The sequence below is a fragment of the Haliotis rufescens genome, unplaced genomic scaffold, assembly GCF_023055435.1.
Source record: "Haliotis rufescens isolate VD_foot unplaced genomic scaffold, xgHalRufe1.0.p SCAF_2, whole genome shotgun sequence".
Lineage (NCBI taxonomy): Eukaryota > Metazoa > Mollusca > Gastropoda > Lepetellida > Haliotidae > Haliotis > Haliotis rufescens.
The window spans coordinates 7,124,461-7,148,793 of record NW_025963890.1 but is presented as its reverse complement, the minus strand read 5'-3'; the positions used below and the strand labels follow the sequence as shown (position 1 = coordinate 7,148,793).

At 42.3% G+C, this 24,333-nt stretch overlaps 2 protein-coding genes across 2 annotated transcripts; one reads left to right on the top strand and one right to left on the bottom strand.

The window, feature by feature from the left end:
• The first annotated feature begins 232 nt into the window (after positions 1 to 232).
• On the top strand, positions 233 to 17,245 carry LOC124147967 (spindle assembly abnormal protein 6 homolog). The gene is made up of 16 exons (XM_046518839.2): positions 233 to 652; positions 1,570 to 1,630; positions 2,208 to 2,287; positions 2,793 to 2,897; positions 4,554 to 4,725; positions 5,481 to 5,558; positions 6,064 to 6,183; positions 7,649 to 7,765; positions 7,991 to 8,260; positions 8,559 to 8,702; positions 9,589 to 9,714; positions 10,006 to 10,087; positions 10,281 to 10,396; positions 13,507 to 13,617; positions 14,090 to 14,232; positions 14,968 to 17,245. The coding sequence occupies exons 1-16, from the start codon at positions 588 to 590 to the stop codon at positions 15,185 to 15,187; spliced, it is 2,010 nt and encodes a 669-aa protein (XP_046374795.2). The 5' UTR covers positions 233 to 587; the 3' UTR covers positions 15,188 to 17,245.
• A 2,844-nt stretch (positions 17,246 to 20,089) lies between these two features.
• On the bottom strand, positions 20,090 to 22,916 carry LOC124147966 (RWD domain-containing protein 3-like). The gene is made up of 4 exons (XM_046518838.2): positions 22,783 to 22,916; positions 21,160 to 21,617; positions 20,623 to 20,735; positions 20,090 to 20,217 (listed from the first exon to the last, which is right to left on the bottom strand). The coding sequence occupies exons 1-4, from the start codon at positions 22,850 to 22,852 to the stop codon at positions 20,097 to 20,099; spliced, it is 762 nt and encodes a 253-aa protein (XP_046374794.2). The 5' UTR covers positions 22,853 to 22,916; the 3' UTR covers positions 20,090 to 20,096.
• Between the last annotated feature and the right edge of the window lie 1,417 nt (positions 22,917 to 24,333).

Sequence of the window (24,333 nt, the reverse complement as noted above, 5' to 3'; positions counted from 1 at the left end):
AGACCATACTATACACTAAGCTGACTTAGTTGACACTAAGCACTTTTGTAGACATTACAACTATTTATATTTGTTTATTAATGAACGGGATAAAGCTCAGTTGACGTGAAGGTTGCTAAGCACAATGCAAATTTTAATTTATTTTATTGATACAATGTTGATCCATAAGTGTGTGGCTCAACCGTTTTTTGTTCATAAGAATTTACGCCGTTCGTTTTCGATTGGCGCAAGGTTTTCTATCAACCTATATGTCCCGAAGCGGGTCGCTCAAACGTGTTGTAACCTGCATTTCAAAGCAAGTCTAGTCAAACGCATGACAGGAAGCACGTTTTTACATTGTTTTGCAGCTGTAGCAATCTAACATTTATATACTCAGATTAGAATATTCACGAATCATATGAGCGTGAACTAAGGAAGTGCGAAAATGTGAAACTGATAGCTACGATGTCAAAACATGACTTCCGGATACAAATGGCATGCTGTCAAAACAACAATACATGAACTAGGCTAGATATGTTAGCCGAGTGAGAGAGGGGGGATGAGCAGCTAACCCATTTTCTTGATTGATAAACTTCATTGCTTCAACTATGGCCGACGAACTCTTTTCTAAACGGCTACCTGTTGTCGTCAAATCAACCGACAGAGAAGAAAGGTTTGTGTTTTTCCCACACTTCTTGCCAAAACACCTGAATCTCTATAATTTGTTTCCATAGAGCTACGCAGGCCATTCAACTGTATCATCAGCTGTTTGTGTTGAACAGTATTGTCAGTGTAAATCAATTTTGGATGATGTGAGCATGAACACATTTTATTAGGAGTATGATGACAAACTAATACAGCCAGGGCGATGTTTGTTGTGATTTGAGAAAGTTAATCTCGATGAACTTACATCAGTTTTCATCTGTTCCTAATGGTGCTATTTTTGTTATTGGAAACTATAAGTATCAATATAAAAATAGAATATCCATATGCATGTTTGGAATGTATATATAATGTCCATAGCCAGTGATAAGATCAGTCAGGACGATTTGGCTACACATATGGCTAAGCCTTTTTTCCATGTAGTGCAAATCAAGAGCGAATATTGTGTGAAACATGTTACCCTTAGTTCCTAATACACACATAGATCTACATATGAATAACATTTTGTTTGAACATATGTTTCAATCAGGGTATCAATACAATGGATCCGTGAAGATCCGGTGTAGAATAGGTCTTCAGCAACCCATGCTTGCTGTAAAAGGTGACTATGCTTGTCGTAAAAGGCGACTAACGGGATCGGGTGGTCAGGCTTGCTGACTTGGTTGATGCATGTCATCGATCCCAATTGCGTGGATCGATGCTCATGATGTCCATCATTGGATTGTCTGGTCCAGACTCGATTATTTACAGACCGCCGTCATATAGCTGTAATATTGCTGAGTGCAGCGTTAAACAACAAACCAACCAACCAACCAACCAAATCTCTGATATTCACTGTACACGTTTTTAGTATTCTTTTTCAGTATTCTTTTTTGTTGGTATTGACAGTGAAGTTGTGAATAAAACCTGACACTATTTTCATTTCAGAAAAGTTTCACTCCACTTGCGAATGGAACTGCAAGCAATAACATCTCCATTACATAGAAAAGTAAGTTTCCAGGAACACTTTATTTGTGAGATCTCTTTACTGGGCATCACACTGGACTGTTTGGTTTGTAATTAATGGTGTTTTCTTTCAGTGCTTTTGGAGTATTGTTTGTTTATATACAGTACTGGGGGCACGATGGCCCAGTCAACTAAGGCGCCGCGATTCGCTGTGCAGAATTGCGTCTCTTGGGCACGCCAGAAATCTATGATTGTGGGTTTGAATCACTGTTCACCCCGATTTGTTTCTAGGTTTGTCAGCACCATACCCGTGCTTGTGGGTGTCACCTGAATGGTAAACGTCTGAGACATGCATCATTTCGGGCTTCCTCCCACATTAAGCTGACACACTGTGATATAACTGGAATACTATTAAAAGCGGCGTTAAAACCGACTCACTCACTCACTATAAACAATATTACTATTAATACAGATATTGATATATTTTTATGTCAATCTTATAATCATGATAATATCTTCCTGCTTTGATCATGTTGATGGTACTTGAAACTTTCACATTCTATTTCAGTCTCGTGTTACAAGAGTATCATTGTCGGTTTCTCATGTTTCACATGTTTCAGGAGCTAGTTGTCAGACTCACAGATGAAAGTGACTTATTTTTCCTGTACACTCTCAGACTTGGAGAAGAGGACTTTCAGAGGTAAGACCTCACACAGTATCAAAATAGCAGCACAATACAAACCCACTGTCAACATGGACATGCATTGACTTAAAGCATGTTATGTATAATTTCTGATAATAGTGTTGAATATTTCTTCCACCAAGACATGCCCTTGAGTGGCCACTCAGGCCTGCGCCTCAAGCTGTGTCATCCATCTTGTCGGGGTGATCAGGTAGCCTAGTGGTTAAAGCGTTCGCTCGTCACGCGGAAGACCTGGGTTCGATTCCCGACATGGGTACAATGTGCGAAGCCTATTTCTGGTGTCCCCCGCCATAATATTGCTGGAATATTGCTAAAAGCGTCATAAAACCATGCTCACTCACTCACCCATCTTGTCCATGGGCAAAGAAAATGCACAAATCTTCTCGAATGTAAGAATACTTTTCTGGAATCTTTAGGTTAAACCTTCTTCTCTGTGTTTGTTTTTAATGCCATTGAATGAATTAATTATAGATAACATATGATGTTTATCATCATTTTGCAGCCTAAAAATACAACAGGGACTTTTGGTTGATTTCGGTGCTTTCCCCCAGAAGTTCATTGACCTGTTGGAGATGTGTGTGAGGGAGGAACACAAGGACGTCCCTAAGTATGTCCTTGAAAGAAGAGATGCCACATGATCTGCCGTTTACACTCGTTTTAGCCACACTTTTGTAGTTGAAATTGTCATTAGTTAGAAACAGGCAATTGATAAAGAGAAAGAAGGCTAGTTGTCGGTTGTATAAATATGTCTATAGCTTTAAAATGCCATTTCCTGTTGGCCAAAAAGGAACTATATGCACTTATTCAGTTGGAGAATGGGACTGGTTGAGTGTTCATTTGTGAAACATTGGCTTGATGTGCATGTATTACCATTGTGCTGTTGTCTGTCCAGGGGGTACGGGTGGCCCAGTCGTCTAAGGTGCTGCGATTCGCTGTGCAGAGTTGTGTCCCTTGGGCACGCCAGAAACCTATGATTGTGGGTTTTCGAATCCCGGTTCGCCCTGATTATGTTTCTAGGTTTGTCAGCACCATACCTGTGCTCGTGGCTTTCACCGAAGTGGTAAACGTCTGAGACCTGCAACACTTGGGCTTTCCTCCCACATTAAGCTGACACGCCGCGATATAACTGGAATACTGTTAAAAGCGGCGTTAAACCCAACTCACTCACTCACTCACTGTTGTCTGTCCAATCGTGAACCATGAAGCCAGTTTCCAATGTACTTGTATCTTGGTATGCATACTTTATTCTGATGCTGATATTACTTTCATATGTTGTTATCAACTCTCCCAAACAGTCTGGGGTGGCCTAGTGGTTAAAGCGTTCGCTCGTCACGCCGAAGACCTGGGTTCTATTCACCACATGGGTACAATGTGTGAAGCCCACTTCTGTTGCCCCCCGCCATGATATTGCTGGAATATTGCTAAAAGCAGTGTAAAACCAAAATCACTCTCTCACTCCCCCAAACAGTTTGATGTGTTTCTCTGTAATATAAAGCTAATGACGTCATCGTCCTCTCACCTGAAATGAAAAGATTTACATTTAAAATGCCACTTAAAAAAGGTTTATCCTCAGAGTGACGTTGAACAACATCATGAGCAATAAAAATACCTTTGCAGACAGAGTACTGTTGAAGATATACACCAATTGTCACTGACTAGACCCGTGATGATCCGGGGTAGAATAGGTCTTCAGCAACCCATGCTTGCCATAAAATGGGACTTTACGATAAATGAGATCAGGTGGTCAGGCTCGCTGACTTGGTTGATGCATGTCATCGTATTCCAATTGCGTGGATTGATGCTCATGATCTCAATCACTGGATTGTCTGGTCCAGATTCGATTATTTACAGACCGCCATCATATAGCTGGAATATTGCTTAGTGTGGTGTTAACAACAAGAAGCAGAAACAAACAGTCACTGACTGCTATGCTGTAAATGTTTTTGTCCAGTTCAGGGGCACAATACAGAGGATGCGTTGGTAGCGGCCGTAACATTTTTGAGTCCTGTGATTCTAATCAAGGTCATATGCCTCGTCCACATGATCCATCCCACGTTGAACAACAACATGATCCATCCCACGTTGAACAACAACATGATCCATCCCACGTTGAACAACAACATGATCCAAAGAATACCTTTGCACACACAGTAATGTTGACTCTGTACATCAAGTGTCACTGACAATGCTGTGAAGGTTTTAGCCCACTTTGAGGTACAGTACAGAGAGTGCCTTTGTTAATGGTATGTTCTGCTTGTTGTAGATTCATTCTGCAGTTTGTGAGTCAAGGGTCAATGTCTGAAAAGGTGACAGGGATGTTAAACATTGTAGAAACAAATCCATTCAAGCATCTGACCCATCTGTCACTGAAGTTCATCCCTGGGCAGGATGCTGACGTCAAGAAGTACCTAGCAGACTGCCTCAAGCAGCTGAAGGTGGATACCGTATTTACTTTTGTTATACCTCTATAAAGAATCTTGCAATTCCATTGGTTAATCCATACCACATAACGAAACAACACATTTCAATGTCCACCCCAAATCACGTGACTGACACTGACCTCAAATATTGACTCGTCTCATGATCAGTACTGCCTTGTCACATAGTGAATATTGACTCGTCTGCTAGAAAACAAAATAGCGTCTGGTTCTAGCATTTCACTGTTTGCAGCTAGTTTAATGTAATGAAGCAAAGGATGGTTTAAAGGCTTCGTAAACTTAAAGTGAATTTCAATATATAACAAAATGCATGATTACTCTGGACCCGGTCAATATGCAAATACAAGGACCGGACCCCTTCCGCAGCCTCGGTCTGGTCGGACCACTTCAGGGGTCGGGGCCTTGGGTCCTTGTTTTCACATATTGCCCTAGTCAGGAGTAATTAATTGTTTAATGTATACCACGAGGACATTTCAGTGACCAAGTAACACTGTAAAAGCATGTCAACTATGTGCAGTCATTTATTAAAGTGTTCATTGTGTATTTGGCCTTATGTTTGTAATCTAATTTATTAATTTATTCACAATTTCATTAGTTATTGTTCACATTAGTTTTGGCAAAACTGTCCGTGTACTAAATGCCAGATTGCACCTACTCAGAGTTACTTACAGCAAACACCCGATTAGTGTTTGATTGATGATTCTTGGAGATTAATGGCCTCCCTGACAAGTGTTTGATGCCTGTTGTTCCAGGAGACGAACGGCCTGCTGCAGCAGAGGTTGGAGCACACTCATGGAGATCTGTCCCAGAGATTGCAGGCAACACAGGAAGTATGTTTTGCTATGCTTTGTGAATTTTATGTAATTTTGTTTCTGCAGAGGTGCTTTATTTTTACACACAAAGCCAAAATAATGCCACTTTAGAAAAGACAACTTGTACAAACCTTTCTCCAAAATGATATTGTGATATTTATATCTGTATGTCATGTTCCTCACTCCCAGTAGGTGGGAGACCCGTGAAGATCCTGGGTAGAATAGGTCTTCAGGAACCCATGCTTGCTGTAAAAGGCGACTATGCTGTCATAAGAGGCGACTAACGGGGTTGGGTGGTCAGGCTTGCTGACTTGGTTGATGCATGTCATCATATTCCAATTGCGTTGATTGATGCTCATGATGTCAATCACTGGATTGTCTGGTCCAGACTCGATTATTTATAGACCACTGTCATATAGCTGGAATATTGCTGAGTGCGACGTTAAACTACAAACAAACAAACACTCCTAGTAGGCAGATTATAATTCACGAATTTGTGTGAAATGTTGTGTTATCCATGCAGTCTCTGGCGTCCAAATCATTGGAGTTGGAGAGTCTGAAGACTGAGTGGACGTCCAGGTTGTCAGAGGTTACATCAAGGCACAAAGAAGAAATGGCATCTGAGAAGGAGCGCTCGCTTCAAGTGAGTTCTGGATTGTATTGGTCAAGGATACTATCCGCTGATCAGACTTGTTTACTTCAGAAAACTGTGGATAGATGTCAGCATTTATAATGAATGTTTAGCTCTGTGGTAGAATTCTGGGGTAGAAATTCTGGGGTAGAATTGGTATCCAATGCTTGTTGTAACAGCTGTGTGTCATCAGAGGATCAGAATGTAGGATGCTGCTCATGATATCAACCACTGGTTTATCAGTCCCAGACTACAATATTGAAGAGTTTAGATTTAGGATTTGGTACAAAAGGGACTTGGTCATGGTGTTAAACTATGATTCACATGTTTGGATCTGACATGACAGAATAAATGTTCAACTATTCCAGTCTTGACCGGACAAACCAGTGATTAATCGCAGAATTTAATCTGGAAAATCTACGAAGCTTTGAATCTTATTACTTGCTAACAGACCCATGGGGACTCCATGTAAAAATGTCACCAACACCCTATGCTGGTAATGGTTAGTGGATCGGGTGGTCAGGCTCAGTGATTTGGTTCATTATATCAATCACTGGCTTGTCTAGTCCATGACTATTTACAGGTAATCACAATATGGCTGGGATATTGCTGAGTATGGTGTTAATTCAATAAACTGTTAGATCAGAATAACAACTCATGCTTGCTGTAAAAGGTGACTATGCTTGTCGTAAGAGGCGACTAACAGGATTGGTAGGTCAGGCTTGCTAACTTGGTTGATGCATGTCATCGTATCCCAATTGTGTGGATTGATGCTCATGGCGTCAATCACTGGATTGTCTAGTCCAGAGTTGATTATTTACAGACCGCCGTCATATAGCTGAAAATTGCTGATTGCAGTGTTAACCAACAAACAAACCAAACCCAGATCAGAATAATGCCCAGTGGTGACACAAAGATGTCTTGCTTCAGTGTCATTCATTCATTACATTCAGTTACAAACATGTACCTGCGCACACAGCAGCTCTCAGAACCAGTCTAACATCTAACAGCCCTTCCCTTGCAACCTGACCCGTGAAGATTCCGGGGTAGAATAGGTCTTCAGCAACCCATGCTTGCCGTAAAAGGTGACTATGCTTGTCGTAAAAGGCGACTAACGGGATCGGGTGGTCAGGCATGCTGACTTGGTTGATGCATGTCATCGATCCCAATTGCATGGATCGATGCTCATGATGTCAATCACTAGATTGTCTGGTCCAGACTCGATTATTTACAGACCACCGTCATATAGCTGGAATATTTCTGAGTGCGGCGTTAAACAACAAACCAACCAACCAAATCCCTTGCAACCTACCTCATGTACATCACACATACAATCACACAGAATGAAGTGTTGCCCTCGCGAGATCTTATTATGTATTACAAACTAACTATAACTTTTAGCAAAACAAACAAAACACATTTGAATTTGATCATGATCCAGACACACAAGCTGAAGGAGCTATGTTGTATGTTGCAGATACAGGGCGGCCTTCAGCAACGGTTTGACCGAGAGAGAAAGGAACTAGAGCAGGCCCATGCCAAGATAGTCAAACAGCTGGACAACAGACTCTATGAAGTGGAAGGGGTCAGCAAGGTCAGGGGTCATGGTCACACGGGGAACTTAATCATGCATGAGTGAGGATTTTGTGAGCAGACTGAAGATTTAACCACTCACCTCCAGTCAATATTTGACAGAATGGTTTGATGAAACCTGTAGGCCATTGATGTACAGTTTACTGCAATGGTTAGTTTCAAATTGTCTTCACTTTGCTGTTGGCATTTGTACATTCCAGCTGTAACACTTCAATTTCCATTTCAGGATCTGACAGACAGGAAATATAAATCCGAGTCGACAGTCCGAGAATTGAAATCGAAACTATCAACACTAGAGGAGGAACACACACGGGCCAAACAGGATGTACAGACACTGCGGAAGCAGAACTCCAGCATGGACTCCGATTTCCACGAGCAGGGCAAGCTGGTGAACCAGCTCCAGACACGGATTGCTGTCCTGGAACAGGAACTCAAGGATAAGGAACAAGTGCTCTCCAAGTCTTCCGATCTTCTTGGGTCCGAACAGGAGAAGAAGGTCAGTGTTGTGAGGTTGCCTTGTTCTTCATATTCTCTACTTGGTTTCAAAGACTTCAGATCTTCTCGAGAAGAAGGTCATTGATGTGAGGTTGCCATGTTCTTCAGATTCTCTACTTGGTTTCCAAGTCTTTCTATCTTCTCAGGTCCAAACATACATAAAGCTCTCACACTGAAATATGACATGTTAAATTCATATCATAAAAAAATTAGGTTATTTTGTTGGATTATTTTGCAGAAATACCTCTTGTCTGTTAATTAAGATGTACATGTGATGTACCGTGGTCACTTTGTTCCAGAGGAAGTATGAGGAAGACTTGGACAGGAAGCACAAGGACGTCAGTAAGCTGGAGTGCAAGGTCAAGGCCATGTCGGAGGAGCTGATGAAGGGCAATGAGATCATCAAGAAGTTGCAGGAAGAGGTCAAGAGCAATCGGGCAAAGGTGAGATGCACTTACTGTAATGGCTCTTGTGTGTCTCAAGTTCAGATACCTGGACAACACAGTGTCCATCTGCAAATTGAAATTACATAAGGCAGAATAAATTCAAATGGCTTGTTCTAAGGATTGTGGCAACTGTTGTTTGCGTGATGAAGTGTGCTTACTTGGAATCATCGTTTTCACTGTGGTCTAAAAGTAAACAAAATTTAATGGTGTTGTATCAATGATGACATTGTCTGGCCAACTCTTTCACAAAATGGATAACATGAGTGCAGGTTATAAGAGGAAATTGGATGGATCAGGTGGCAAGGCTTGGTGACTTGGTTGAAAGCATGTCATTGTAACCCAGCAGTGTGGATCTTGCTTATGATATCAGTTACAGTATTGTCTGGTCCAGACTTTATTAATTACAGGTGTTTAGTAATGCTGACTGGATGAGATGTGTAAGACAATGATATAATGGCTCAAGTCGGGCAAAGTGTACACAGGAGTAACAGTATGCTGATTATATAGTCTGGGCAAAAGCTTGTAATAAAATGGGTCTTACTACACAAAGTGCATCAAATCACATAAGCACCTTGATTAAAGACATGAACAGATTTGGAAAATATCTGTTGAGGCTAAGTTGATGGTACACATGCTTTGCAAATCCTCCAATTGACAAAACTCTGCTAGATGTAGATTTCGTTACACGATTTTGATTGGACTATGCATAGACTTGTTAGTCCAGTCAAAATATAACTCCATAATTCCAGCCTAGTTTGGCAAGGGTGGAAACTGGTCTTTTATGGTGTGTTAACTTCCTTCCCTCGGGAATGTGCATTTGTTCAGGCAGATAAACCTGGCGCCTTGTTTGTTGTTTCTGGACTACCCCATGCGATTGTTGCAGGTGAAGTTGCGGACGCAGATCGCAACGGAGCAGGAGAAGCTGTTGGGGGAGAAGGACCAGGAGTTGGAGAAGATGCGGCAAGACCTGGCTGTCACCAAGGACAGTCTCAAGACCACAGGGGACGAGGTAGGGCTGCTATTTAAACGTGGCTGGGAACATGTGTCCAATTGAAAGTTCTGATTCATAAACTAATAATTAAATGTAATAGGCTTAAGGATTGAGGATATTTTCTTCAGATTCTTAGTTTAGTAAGCTTTGGTGTGGTATTGTTACCTCAATACTCCCTTCAACTAGCTAAAATGTGAACATTTTACTGATATTTGAAAGTTTCCATTTAAGTAGAATATGTGCCAGTGACATTACTCTTACAGCTGAGAGATATTAGTTTGGTTAGAGTTATCTGTTTTTGTTTTTTAGAATAGACGACTTTCAGAAGGTGTTGAAACAACCACAAAGAAATTGGAAGAAAGTCGCCAGCTGTTAAAAACAAATGAGAATGGTATGAAGCTATTTCTTTATGAAAATGTGCTATTTGACCTTATTCATGAGTAAACCATCTGTTGTCACACTAATATGTTGTTTTCTTGTGTCTGACATGTCAATATTGTCCCAGGAACAATAATAATAAGATATGTCTGGATCTACAGATGTTGTGGCATTATTTTGCTAATTGTTCTCCATCTCAATTGCAGTGATACAGTGGTTGAACAAACAGATCAACGAGCAGCAGCTGACCCATCACAGGGTCGGGGCGTTCGAGATGCCCTCTGCAGCATCAACCATGGTCAGGCCAGGGGGCGCAGCACTGGTATGTAGATGTCAGGCCAGGGGGCACAGCACTGGTATGTAAATGTCAGGCCAGGGGGCACATCACTGGTATGTTGATGTCAGGCCAGGGGACACAGCACTGGTATATAGATGTCAGGCCAGGGGGCACAGCACTGGTATGTAGATGTCAGGCCAGGGGGCACTATAATATAGATGTCAGGCCAGGGGGCACAGCACTGGTATGTAAATGTAAGGCCAGGGGGCACAGCACTGGTATGTTGATGTCAGGCCAGGGGGCGAAGCACTGATATGTCGATGTCAGGCCAGGGGGCACTGGTATATAGATGTCAGGCAAGGGGGCACAGCACTGGTATGTAGATGTCAGGCCAGGGGGCACAGCACTGGTATGTAGATGTCAGGCCAGGGGGCGAAGCACTGATATGTCGATGTCAAGCCAGGGGGCACTGGTATATAGATGTCAGGCAAGGGGGCACAGCACTGGTATGTAGATGTCAGGCCAGGGGGCACAGCACTGGTATGTAGATGTCAGGCCAGGGGGCGAAGCACTGATATGTCGATGTCAGGCCAGGGGGCACTGGTATATAGATGTCAGGCCAGGGGGCACAGCACTGGTATGTTGATGTCAGGCCAGGGGGCGCAGCACTGGTATGTAGATGTCAGGCCAGGGGGCGCAGCACTGGTATGTAGATGTCAGGCCAGGGGGGCGCAGCACTGATATGTCGATGTCAGGCCAGGGGGCACAGCACTAGTATGTAGATGTCAGGCCAGGGGGCACTGGTATGTCTATGTCAGGCCAGGGGGCGCAGCACTGATATGTTGATGTCAGGCCAGGGGGCACTGGTATATAGATGTCAGGCCAGGGGGCACAGCACTGGTATGTTGATGTCAGGCCAGGGGGCACAGCACTTGTATGTTGATGTCAGGCCAGGGGGCACAGCACTGGTATGTCGATGTCAGGCCAGGGGGCACAGCACTGGTATATTGATGTCAGACCAGGGGGCACTGGTATGTAGATGTCAGGCCAGGGGGCACAGCACTGGTATGTTGATGTCAGGCCAGCGGGCACAGCACTGGTATGTTGATGTCAGGCCAGGGGGCACTGGTATGTAGATGTCAGGCCAGGGGGCACAGCACTGGTATGTTGATGTCAGGCCAGGGGGCACAGCACTGGTATGTCGATGTCAGGCTAGGGGGCACAGCACTGGTATGTAGATGTCAGGCCAGGGGGGCACAGCACTGGTATGTAGATGTCAGGCCAGGGGGCACAGCACTGATATGTCGATGTCAGGCCAGGGGGCACAGCACTGGTATGTTGATGTCAGGCCAGGGGGCACTATAATATAGATGTCAGGCCAGGGGGGCACAGCACTGGTATGTCGATGTCAGGCCAGGGGGCGCAGCACTGGTATGTCGATGTCAGGCAAGGGGGCACAGCACTGGTATGTAGATGTCAAGCCAGGGGGCACAGCACTTGTATGTTGATTTCAGGCCAGGGGGGCACAGCACTGGTATGTAGATGTCAAGCCAGGGGGCACAGCACTGGTATATTGATGTCAGACCAGGGGGGCGCAGCACTGGTATGTAGATGTCAAGCCAGGGGGCACAGCACTGGTATATTGATGTCAGACCAGGGGGGCACAGCACTGGTATGTAGATGTCAAGCCAGGGGGCACAGCACTGGTATATTGATGTCAGACCAGGGGGGCGCAGCACTGGTATGTTGATGTCAGGCCAGGGGGGCGCAGCACTGATATGTAGATGTCAGGCCAGGGGGGCGCAGCACTGGTATGTAGATGTCAGGCCAGGGGGCACAGCACTGGTATGTAGATGTCAGGCCAGGGAGGCACAGCACTGGTATGTAGATGTCAGGCCAGGGGGCACAGCACTGATATGTCGATGTCAGGCCAGGGGGCACAGCACTGGTATGTTGATGTCAGGCCAGGGGGCACTATAATATAGATGTCAGGCCAGGGGGCACAGCACTGGTATATTGATGTCAGACCAGGGGGGCGCAGCACTGGTATGTTGATGTCAGGCCAGGGGGCGCAGCACTGGTATGTCGATGTCAGGCAAGGGGGCACAGCACTGGTATGTAGATGTCAAGCCAGGGGGCACAGCACTTGTATGTTGATTTCAGGCCAGGGGGGCACAGCACTGGTATGTAGATGTCAAGCCAGGGGGCACAGCACTGGTATATTGATGTCAGACCAGGGGGGCGCAGCACTGGTATGTAGATGTCAAGCCAGGGGGCACAGCACTGGTATATTGATGTCAGACCAGGGGGGCGCAGCACTGGTATATTGATGTCAGATGAGGGGGGCACAGCACTGGTATGTAGATGTCAAGCCAGGGGGCACAGCACTGGTATATTGATGTCAGACCAGGGGGGCGCAGCACTGGTATGTTGATGTCAGGCCAGGGGGGCGCAGCACTGATATGTCGATGTCAGGCCAGGGGGCGCAGCACTGGTATGTCGATGTCAGGCCAGGGGGCGCAGCACTGGTATGTAGATGTCAGGCCAGGGGGCACAGCACTGGTATGTAGATGTCAGACCAGGGGGGCGCAGCACTGGTATGTTGATGTCAGACCAGGGGGGGCACAGCACTGGTATGTTGATTTCAGGCCAGGGGGGTGCAGCACTGATATGTCGATGTCAGGCCAGGGGGCGCAGCACTGGTATGTAGATGTCAGGCCAGGGGGCACAGCACTGGTATGTCGATGTCAGGCCAGGGGGCGCAGCACTGGTATGTTGATGTCAGGCCAGGGGGCACAGCACTGGTATGTCGATGTCAGGCCAGGGGGCACAGCACTTTCTCTTTTTTGAAGTTCAATGTGAGTAATGCGGTACTCTGCGTAAAGCAAGCAACATTTATGAGGACATTTCAGCCACAGTCCACTGTATACCAACATTCATTCAGACAGTAAAACAGCATCTCAACTCGGCTACACTCAACTTATTTCAACTTATCTCAACTCCCCACCCCTTTCAACCGATCTAATGGCCACACCCCACCCCACCCCTGAAATGTTGTGTTTGTAAAATAAAGAAGGTATTATCCATAAAACTCCTTATCGTGATAACACCATTTCCTAAATGCCTGTAAAGACTCTATGCCCCTTGTTCTCCAGCATAACTACAGCACTTCTAGCTACGGGTCAGCAGCGTCCCATCACAGTGACAGCCACGTCATGCAGTCAGGTGCTGGCATACCAAGGCAGTACCCACACAGACCGCCACAGGTATCGCACTCGCATCCAGATATCATAACCAGTCATAACATCTGACATCAGCAAATCATTCGAAGTATCTGTTCCTGCTGAGAACTACCGTCTGAGACCTGTATCGCTTCAAATTTTACTCCCACAGTAATCTGACAATCTTATATACTGAACACAGCAAGTTAGGGATCATGAATTTTTTGGGGGATATTTATTATAAATTATGTGCTCAGTCTTAAAAAATGTCCCCAAAAATATTCATAATCCCTAATTTTTTTGTTCAGTATATATTCACTCAAAACTATGGCGTTTCCCTGAAGAATGCACAAATATGTCATGTCCAGACCAGCTGACACATCCATGGCCCCTGTAATTACTTAAAGATAAAAGTCTTGTGATGATTTGGAAATGTTCTGTGTGATATTATTTTCAGAAAGATAATGGAAATAAAAACATATAATAAATCTAAGAATTATCATTTGAATACTTGTAGGTTCAGTACAATCCAGGCAATGCTCGACGGAGTGGTCTCCCCATGCCAGTCCCCGGCCGTCCTGGTCCCCCACCCCCAATTCCAGAGGAAATCCGCCCCCAGAGCAACCACAGCTCCCCAGCCTCCAATGCCGACAAGGAAAAGTGAGTGATCTCCGCAACACATCTGGAAACCTCATTGTAAAGAATTCCACATACAGTGAAAGCCTGTGTTTATGGAATCTCCATAGTTAGAGGGAAGAGGCATGTCTACCAGTACGCGAGACCATGGTGCCAAAAGGGATTCTGCTGGGACTATAAGCATAGCCTTATATAGAGAATTTCACTATTGTGAGATTCTAATGATCCAGAATCATTCTTTAAGCTTTCTTTTAGTTTGAAGACTGTGATAAACTGTGTCTTGTGTGGAAAAAGTACAGTAAACCAGCTTCAGTGGCAGGGAGATTGTGACGTCATAGTAACCGATGATGTCACAATTTTCTGGAAAACAATGGGGTGCAATTTTATTGTAGTGATATTTCCTTGATCTCCACCAAAAAACATATCTCCTGTGGAATCCAGTTTGGGATGTTAAATCAATATAACAGATGTTGAATGACTAGGTTTTTGTGTAAAGTTATTCCTCATACAGACCCTCAACACAAATATCGGAGAACTAACAGTCAACAATACTTTGGCAAGTCTAGGTTTTTTTTAGTTTCAGGAATGGATTCTCTGGGCTCCTTTATATTAAAACATAAAACACAGATTAATTAGTATAGTATATGGAGTAGACTATTATCCTAACTGTTGGAAAATGTTCAAATGTATAAATCTATTTTATGTATACATGTAGTTTGTAAATGAACATGTATGTTGACACATCACCTTCATTTTCAGTGACCCTCCTATTGACCCGAAGTTCCTACAGAAGCGGGAGGATGCTATCCCGGTCCGGGGGCTGCTGAACAGAAGCAACTCCCCTCCTCTCATCTCCGGCGTGGCTCCCCCCCACCCCCCCATCAACTCAGTCCGACTCAGCCAGCAGATGATTGTCCCCCGGACAGTTCAAGCCCCACTAGCTTCAGCATACTTCCCTGGTCAGAGCAAAGCTTCATGATATCGTCCCTCGGAGTGGATTTCATAACTCCATATCATTTCTCACCAGAACATGTTTGGGCCACAAACTCATGAAGTTGAACCAAAGATCATAGAATTATTCAGGACGTGCAACAAATGAGACAATTTGACGGTTCCATGGTGATTTGGCCTGTGCAAAGCTTCAGGATGTCATATTGCTGTACACTTTCTTCCAAGAAGATGTTCAGGGTGAAACAGCTCCTCGGTCACAGAATTATTGGTCAGGAAGTGCAACGAATGAGACAATTGCACTGTTTCATGATGCCTTGGTCTGTGCTAAGCTTCGGATGTCATGTTACTGTGTAAATTTCTTGCAATAAGTTCTAAGTACAATCTAAGACCAAAAAAGTATAACTGGAGTAAAGATTGAGACATTATGAGAATGGATCCATGATGACTTGTGATTTTACTGATGAAGAAGGGCTGTCGCTATGAAATGTTCCAAGCATCTGTTCTCAGTAATCGTAAACTTAGTAATGATAAGATTGTAAGGATGATACACTTCTTTATTAGAACTGTCGCTACGATTGTCTCTAAAACTAATCAAGAAGTTGATCATCCATACTATCTTGTGACATTAGTTTCAGATCAAACTTCTAAATGCCACTGAAAGGTTGTACATTATGTAAAAATGCTTACTGATTTCGGCAAATCTGTGAGTGTGGAATAACTGGCTACAGATTTCATTGTGGTCACCTGTATTGTAAAACAATTAGGTGTCTTTGTAACATCCATCCACCGCCAGAGAATAGCCCTGTTTTGGAGGGTTTGATCATCTTGTACAGTGTTGACTCACGATGGTACATGGTCATCTTGTACAGTGTTGACTCACAATGGTACATGGTCATCTTGTACAGTGTTGACTCACGATGGTACATGGTCATCTTGTACAGTGTTGACTCACGATGGTACATGGTCATCTTGTACAGTGTTGACTCACGATGGTACATGGTCATCTTGTACAGTGTCGACTCACGATGGTACATGGTCATCTTGTACAGTGTCGATTCACGATGGTACATGGTCATCTTGTACAGTGTCGACTCACGATGGTACATGGTCATCTTGTACAGTGTCGACTCACGATGGTACATGGTCATCTTGTACAGTGTCGACTCACGATGGTACATGGTCATCTTGTACAGTGTCGACTCACGGTGGTACATGGTCATCTTGTACAGTGTCGACTCACGATGGTACATGGTCATCTTGTACAGTGTCGACTCACGATGGTACATGGTCATCTTGTACAGTGTTGACTCACGATGGTACATGGTCATCTTGTACAGTGTCGACTCACGATGGTACATGGTCATCTTGTACAGTGTTGACTCACAATGGTACATGGTCATCTCATTGACGGATGATGAGGCAATGACATTTGAGGAGGAAACGTAAGCCGCCTCATCACGTGATAACCAACTGGTGTCAGCTCTTCCATTTGCCGAGCAGTCAGTAAATGCCAACATACAATATGGGAGGTGAGATCCAGTGTAGGAGTGTTCCAGATTCCTTGGAACAAAACCCTCCTCATTGTAAATGTTGGGATGTGTTCCCCGTTCAGCATTATCACCTGAGTGTTCAACATTTTACCTACACATATATTGGAGTCATGATAGTATCCACTGAAATTCTTCTGTTAATTTGTATCAAAATTTTCAATTTCTTATTTTACTGTAAACAAAATCAAATACCATTTGGATTAAATAATATGTTTTTTGTTTTGAGGTATCGTAAAAGATTTGGAGGTTTTATGATAACTTTTAAAATCAATGATAGTATACCTCCTACAATGCAGACACTATGTTGTAAGAGGTATTAAGTGATGTGGCATTGGATGAGTCTAATAGGTTTTTACTAAAATGCTGATCAGTAATCGTAGATAACCGATATATGGCTGGACTTAGTTTATTGTCAAATGCAAAAAGGCAGGAGACCAAAATTAAACACAGTATCTCTCATCAGTGTTGAATGGAACTGAAAAACAAAATACATGTACATACAAAAGGTGTTCCAATTAAACTATTTTCACTGAGAAGCATATTTTTTTGGTTATCCTTTTTATTACTTTATGTTGACTCATTAAAAAAGTAAGAAATAATCTTGTCTTGTCAGAGGCAACTTATTCCGTGTATTTACTTTTTTTATCAAATATGCATTTCTTGCATGGATGGAGATATGGAATTCCAACAGGCGCACCACTAAAGTTATGATGATTATTATAACAGGAGACAGTCAATGATAGAACAGCATCAGATATATCCACCCTAGATGGTGTTCTCTTCTTGTTTTATGTCCAAAGCATGCGAGCTTTGTGTTACCTAGTAACCACCACTCCACTTTCTATAATCTACATTTGCTTATGCATGTATCAGGATCCAAACATCCTGGTTTTCAATGTAGAGCTATGTCACCTGTAAGTTTAACCACGCTAAATAAAATGTGGAACACAAAGTTTGCCCACAATGATTGTGAAAGAAACATACTGTTTTACAAATATTATCGTATTTGGTGGTGTGGGTGTCAAATCATTTGTTTCAATCGGAGGTGGTTAAATGCGATTTGAAACCTCGGATTGACCAGTCACGGTATTTTCTAAATTTATTGTAGCATTAACAATGAATCTCATTAATAACTTATGGTTTGTATTATTTTGCGTTATTGAAGATATTGACACTGCTTAAATGTAAGCATTTTCTTTTTTACTACTACTGTTTTTAATGTGTTAAAAAACAAAAACATATGCTATTTATGCAGCAATTTGACTTCATAAGTAAATTACATTTGAGCAAATTTATGGAAAGTAATAGAAACACGAAACAATTGGATACCAACTTGGCAGATGAAGAAGGCACTATGGTGGCGTGGTACTGATGTAATACTGTGTTTGTAAGGTAATTATTTGCATGACAGCACATGCTTGTTATTATAGTCCATATGTTATTGTATATATCATGCTTTCACCAGCAGCCAAAAAGTGCTTGACAAGTTATTTATTCATCACATTCATTGCTCAAGGAACACATTTTAAACTGTATGACACACGCCTGTATATTTGTGTAACAGAATCATAAACAGATATTTGAAAAAAAATCATTCACAATGAAATTTATGAACTGCAATGGAACTTGTCACAACCTGAGTCCGTTGGAACTCAGAATTCAGTCAGTCATTGACAGATCACAGTGAAAGAATTTTTGTTGTTGTCAGTCTCAAGAAATCTTGTGGAAAAAGCCTCAAAGCTATACGCCTCTATTTTATTTCCTGAATTGTGATGCCTGTATTATTGCATCTGCATGGTTGGTTGGTTTGTTGTTTTACGTCGGACTCAGCAATATTCCATCTATATGACGGCGGACTGTAAATAATCGAGTCTGGACCAGACAATCCAGTGATTAATATCAAGAGCATCGATGCACGCAACTGGGATCGATGACATGCATCAACCAAGTCAACATGCCTGACCACCCGATCCTGTTAGTCGCCTTTTACGACAAGCATAGTCACCTTTTACGGCAAGCATGGGTTGCTGAAGACCTATTCTACCCCGGAATCTTCACGGGTCGCATCTGCATGGAAGTGTTGAGTTTATTTCGGGCGGCATCCATTCGTCTGTACTGGTACGTAATTGCTTGGTGACCCTCTTAGGAGGCATGACAGAAACCTGTGAATATTGGTTTGAATCCTCCTTCGACGTGTTTGATTCTAGGTTTGTCAGCACCATACCTGTGCTCATGGTTTTCACGAAGGTGGTAAACGTCAAGGACCTGCATCACTTCGGATTTCCTCCCATGATTTAACTGAATACTGTTCAAAGCGGTGTTGAAATCAAATCCCTCAATGTCACATGACCTGGTCACCCAAAGGTGCATACAAGATGATTTTAGGAAGTAGCCTAAAAATATGGAGTTATCACAACCAATTACATTATATTTAAAAAAATTTAGCAGTTTTTCAACTTTTTTTAAGTTTGGAGTGTGAAAAAATACATTTACGTTAACAGTATTTGAACTGATAATTGCTTAGATCAGACAAGTGATGTGGTTTGGACAATATCCATTGCACAATTATATTTTACAGATTCCACTGTATTGATTCTATTGTTTGGTAAAGTTTGTATATTTAATGTGACTGTAAAATAGTTCACTGAAGTATAATGTAAGGCTATCAACTGGGTTTCTTCAGGTCAACATGACCGAGATCATATACTTGCTCTTGGGCTTTATATTCTTGATTGTCTGAATTTCAAGCATGCTTATATAATAAAAATATAAGCTTACAAAGATGTTATTTCTTACATTTCTTTCTTCTCAAATTGGCAAGCCAACCAATGGTCAACAGTGCGATTCGCTGTGCAGAGTTGCGTCCCTTGGGCACGCCAGAAACCTATGATTTTGTGTTCGAATCCCGGTTCGCCCCGATTATGTTTCTAGGTTTGTCAGCACCATACCTGTGCTCGTGGGTTTCACCAAATTTGTAAACGTCTGAGACCTGCATCACTTCAGGCTTTCCTCCCACATTAAGCTGACACGCCGCGATATAACTGGAATACTGTTAAAAGCGGCGTTAAACCCAACTCACTCACTCACTCAAAGACACATTCTGGTCCAGTCTGGTAGCCATTCTATATATATAGTGCTATAATCATAAAGTAATTTTGAATGACTTCAGAGTGATTATAGGTTTATGCTGCTTTTAGCAATATTCCAGGAATATCGTGGTGAGGGACACAAGGAATGGGCTTAACACATTGTACCGATGTCGGGAATCGAACCTGGGTCCTCGGCGTGACAAGCGACCGCTGTAACCACCAGGCTACCCCACTGCACCTTGAATGAGTTGCCTCCTCATCATCTCTAATAAAAATCCGAACAAATGAGACTTTTTTGTTACGTAAAACCTTTTATTGTCTGTACATAGTTAACATACAGCCCTTCCATCCTGTGCTCATCAAACAATGTCTTCACCTCCTTCAATGATTCACATTCAACAACTGAGAAATCTTCAAATCTGAAAAAAGATACAATTTCAACCTTTTGGTAATTATGAAACCCAGGGTTAGAAACTAACAGTTTTTGTCCACTAGTCCTTGAAAACTGATAACATATAGCAAAACCTTTAAAATGGGCCAATTTCTAGGATACCTTTACTATTGGGCAGTTTGGTAAGGACTACAGGACTAGTGCCAATTTCTAACGCTGTAAACCTCATTCTAGTTCTAGAGATGTTAATAACAACATACAAATGTACACTTACATTTAAAATTAAGAATTTTACTTGCCCAAAAATCAAGCATACCACGGTGGACTTGTTGAGCATTCCTGCACCCCTGACAAATCTTTTGAAAATCAATCTGCCATAAATTATTTGACAGGAACATGTTACAGCGTGAGATTCTGACGACTTTTAGCGTACCTAGCATTTGCTGGCAGCGATGTCTCACACAACACAGACATCATCTTCTCCTTGCAGGGATGGCCGCGGGAATCGACATCAATGTTGACAGACTTGTGACGAACCATGTACTCCTGAAATAAATATTGTGTAGTTTAAAGTTGATTATGGAGTAAGAAATAAAAATCTGTTGTTGAACTATCAATTTGCTTTATACACTAAAAACATTTCCTCGTGTCACATGTCAATATCTCAAAGGCCCAGTGAAAATCCGGGTTAGAATTGGTCAACCCATGCTTGTCGTTAGTGGCGATTAACGTGATCGGGTGGCCATGCTCCCTGGCATGGTTAATGCATGTAATCATATCCCAATCGCATAGATCGATGCTCATGATGTCAATCACTGGATTGTCTGGTCCTGATCATTTACCATTTACAGACCACCGTCATATAGCTGGAATATTGATGAGTGCGCCTTAACACAAAAAACAACCATAAAACAAAGGGAAACCAAAGATTAAAATAGAAGCCACAAAAAAAACCCTGACAGTTATCTACCTTCAAACTGGATGGGCTTCCTTGCAGCAGGATCAGAATGAGTCTGTTCCAGAACACCAGTCTTCCATCCAAGCCGAGCTCGGCTGTCCACCTCCTGATAGTTTTAACATACTGAGACTTGGCCCTCATGTGATCCAGATGAAGCATCAGTGTCACCCTCCCCGGCTCCTGCCTCCTCATGGAGCCACACGCATCATCAGTCGGATGTAGCGACAACATCGACAGTTTGTCTTGAAGTAAAGATATCAACTCAATTAACATGGGACTGCCAGTATTGTCCATGGCATGCTGATTGGCAGTGTCCCGCAGTGTTTTGGACGAACGTCTGTCGATGGCTGCACTGAGAATGGACACATCTGGAGGTGTGTTGGGGTAGGATGGTGTGATGTCCAGCACAACCTTCACATCTACACCATCTCGATGAAGCTGGACTGTCACTTGGGTGTCCTTTTTGTCCCCTGTGATAATAAAACGTAGGTCAGTTCAGGTATACATACACTGTGACAATAAGCAGTGTAAGTATTACCTCAGATCATAGCAGACCATAGCTCTCTGTTATATCAGTGTGACTAAAATAAATATTCATGAGTTAATTTCTAACACAAATTAACGAAAAATGGAGTATAGATTAAGAAAACATCCAGGAAAACATGCATAATTGCCATAATTTACAGAACAAACAGGTGTTAGTTTCAAGAAAATAAACGCTGTGATCTATACTGGCGGGCATGTTTACATTTTCATTCCAAACATGACATGATATTGATTTGAATCTTATAACACAAACAATTCTCATGATCAAACTAAGTCTGTATCAACCATGCAGTTGGAATTAAAGATGATTCAGCTCAAATACTGCAAGAAACCAGTCCTAAAGTACTGTCAGTAATGTAACATGCATCATGGGAGCAATGTTAACAAAAACAAATGCAGCGTCATTTTGTCATTTTAGAAGGTGCACATCTGGAATTTTCTCAAAATGACTTTTGTGTGGATTAGATGTTTTATGAAGACTACATTATTATCATTATCAAGGAGTCACGTGCACATAATTCTATAGTCTGTTTCAGACTGCCATCATTGGACTTAGAATAGATGTGAACTTTTTCGGTTGAATTTATCTCCTGTAAACTTGTTGATAGGACTCCTTGTGACTGAAATACTTAAACCTCAGGTTGGGCGATCGGTAGTTACTTGATATTTCAAAATCAAGTCTGTGAAAAAGTATATCCTTTTTTTAACCGGCAAATAGCCGTTTTCTCGCATTTCCGACAGTAATTTAGTAAGAATGATATATTGCAGAGCGACAATCATCCTTTCAGTAGGCAACAGGTTATCATGTTTGAGCTTGACAACTGTTTACACGAATAACACTAAAACCGCTATGTCAATAAGTGTTTGTGTGCAATAATATTTTGCAGGTCGCAGAAATTATCATTAACATAATTAATATCCTCTGATCCGTTCATCATCAGCTGTTTCACATGTTGGTACTACGGGTACATGGTGACACATCAGCTGTTTTGTGACACAAAAACAGCTGATGTGATGATAGACAGTTGAAAAACGATGAACGGTGAGGTTTTCACGGTAGCCGCAGTCAACATAAAATCATTCATCAACCATGTACGATTTTCAGCTCTCCAGGCAAACAGTAGATAGACTTTAAGGCAAGAAGCTCGTCCTCTTCCATCACGAAGGTCCAGTGTGTTGTCTAAGGGAAACTACTCTTGTCTATTTTACCATGTAGTATGCTCCTTACAGCGACAACAGCTGATAAACAAACATATTAATATATGAAAAGGTACTGAATGGAGCTTATGCTCATCGGTCGGAATGAATATTCCCTGCTTATTTACGCCTCGTATAATACGATACCGACTTTTGCCGAGTGCCCCAATCTTGTTTTTTTTCAAACAATTAACTTCACCTTTTATCTGACAGGGCTAAGGAGAACATTAAATTTGAGGGAACTATTAAATTGTGGTTATTTAAAACAGTCGTTTATCACAGATGTTAGTATGAGCGATTGTAATCATTGATTGATCGTACCCTTTATAAGGGAGGAAAGTATCAGTTGTATGTGCACTTAGTACATTTTGCGAAAAGAATTTAGACTTTGGTAAATTCAAATCTGAACAAAGTGGGCAATTTGACATGGAGCATCTCGAAAATACACGAGGCGTCTATCACCCTTATTTACCATGGATTGCTCGATTGGCACGAACAATTTATGAAATAATTGATTTCCTACATTACCGGTCCTCTGCCGCCTGAGACTCAATCTCATTAAAATCAGATCTTAGTTCTCGCTATCGCTAAACAAAGCGGCAGCGAGAACATAGATCTGATTTTAATGAGATTGCCTGAGACTATACACGCGGTGCCATTGCGATGTTCTGCTCTGAAGGAGAGGTATTGTGTTGAAAGTACATGAAACTTTCCAAACGGGGCTGAAATGGCTTAGGTTCATAATTTAAATTGCTCTCACCTCCGGAGTGAATGTTCACTGCCAGGATTTAAATGAATTTTGTTTCTTAAGTGACAAGCTGATAGTCTCTATATCAAGATAAAATATTATAGTAGGCATACCATCGACCATGTAGACGCATTGATAGAGATTGCAATGCCAAAAACAAAAGCACCCATACATCGATAAGCACGCGCATACACACGCACAGACACACACACACACATGCAGTCACACACACACACACGCAAATACATACACACGCACACACACACGCACAGACATACACACGCAAAGACATACACACGCACAGACACACACACACAGACATATACACACGCGCGCACGCACCACTGAAGGTAAGTGAACAATATTGTCTTCAGATCAGTACTTGATATATCTACAGTTCAGTGCAGAACATGTCTGGAAGGATCATCGAAAAGCATTAAATCTTCACCATCAGATTAATAATGTGCAGACTGAGATCGGAATAGAAACATTTTAAATACAAAACTCATATAATAATTTGGGAATCAATAAGAAATGCAGCGATAGAAATTGGCACTAGTCCTGTACATAGTCCTTGCCAAACTACCCAAGGACTAGTACATATTTGCCATTTTAAGGGTTTTGCTCCATATTACGACCAATGGATTAAAGTGATCGCAGAAATTAGTTTCCAAGTCATTTATCATGTATTACGT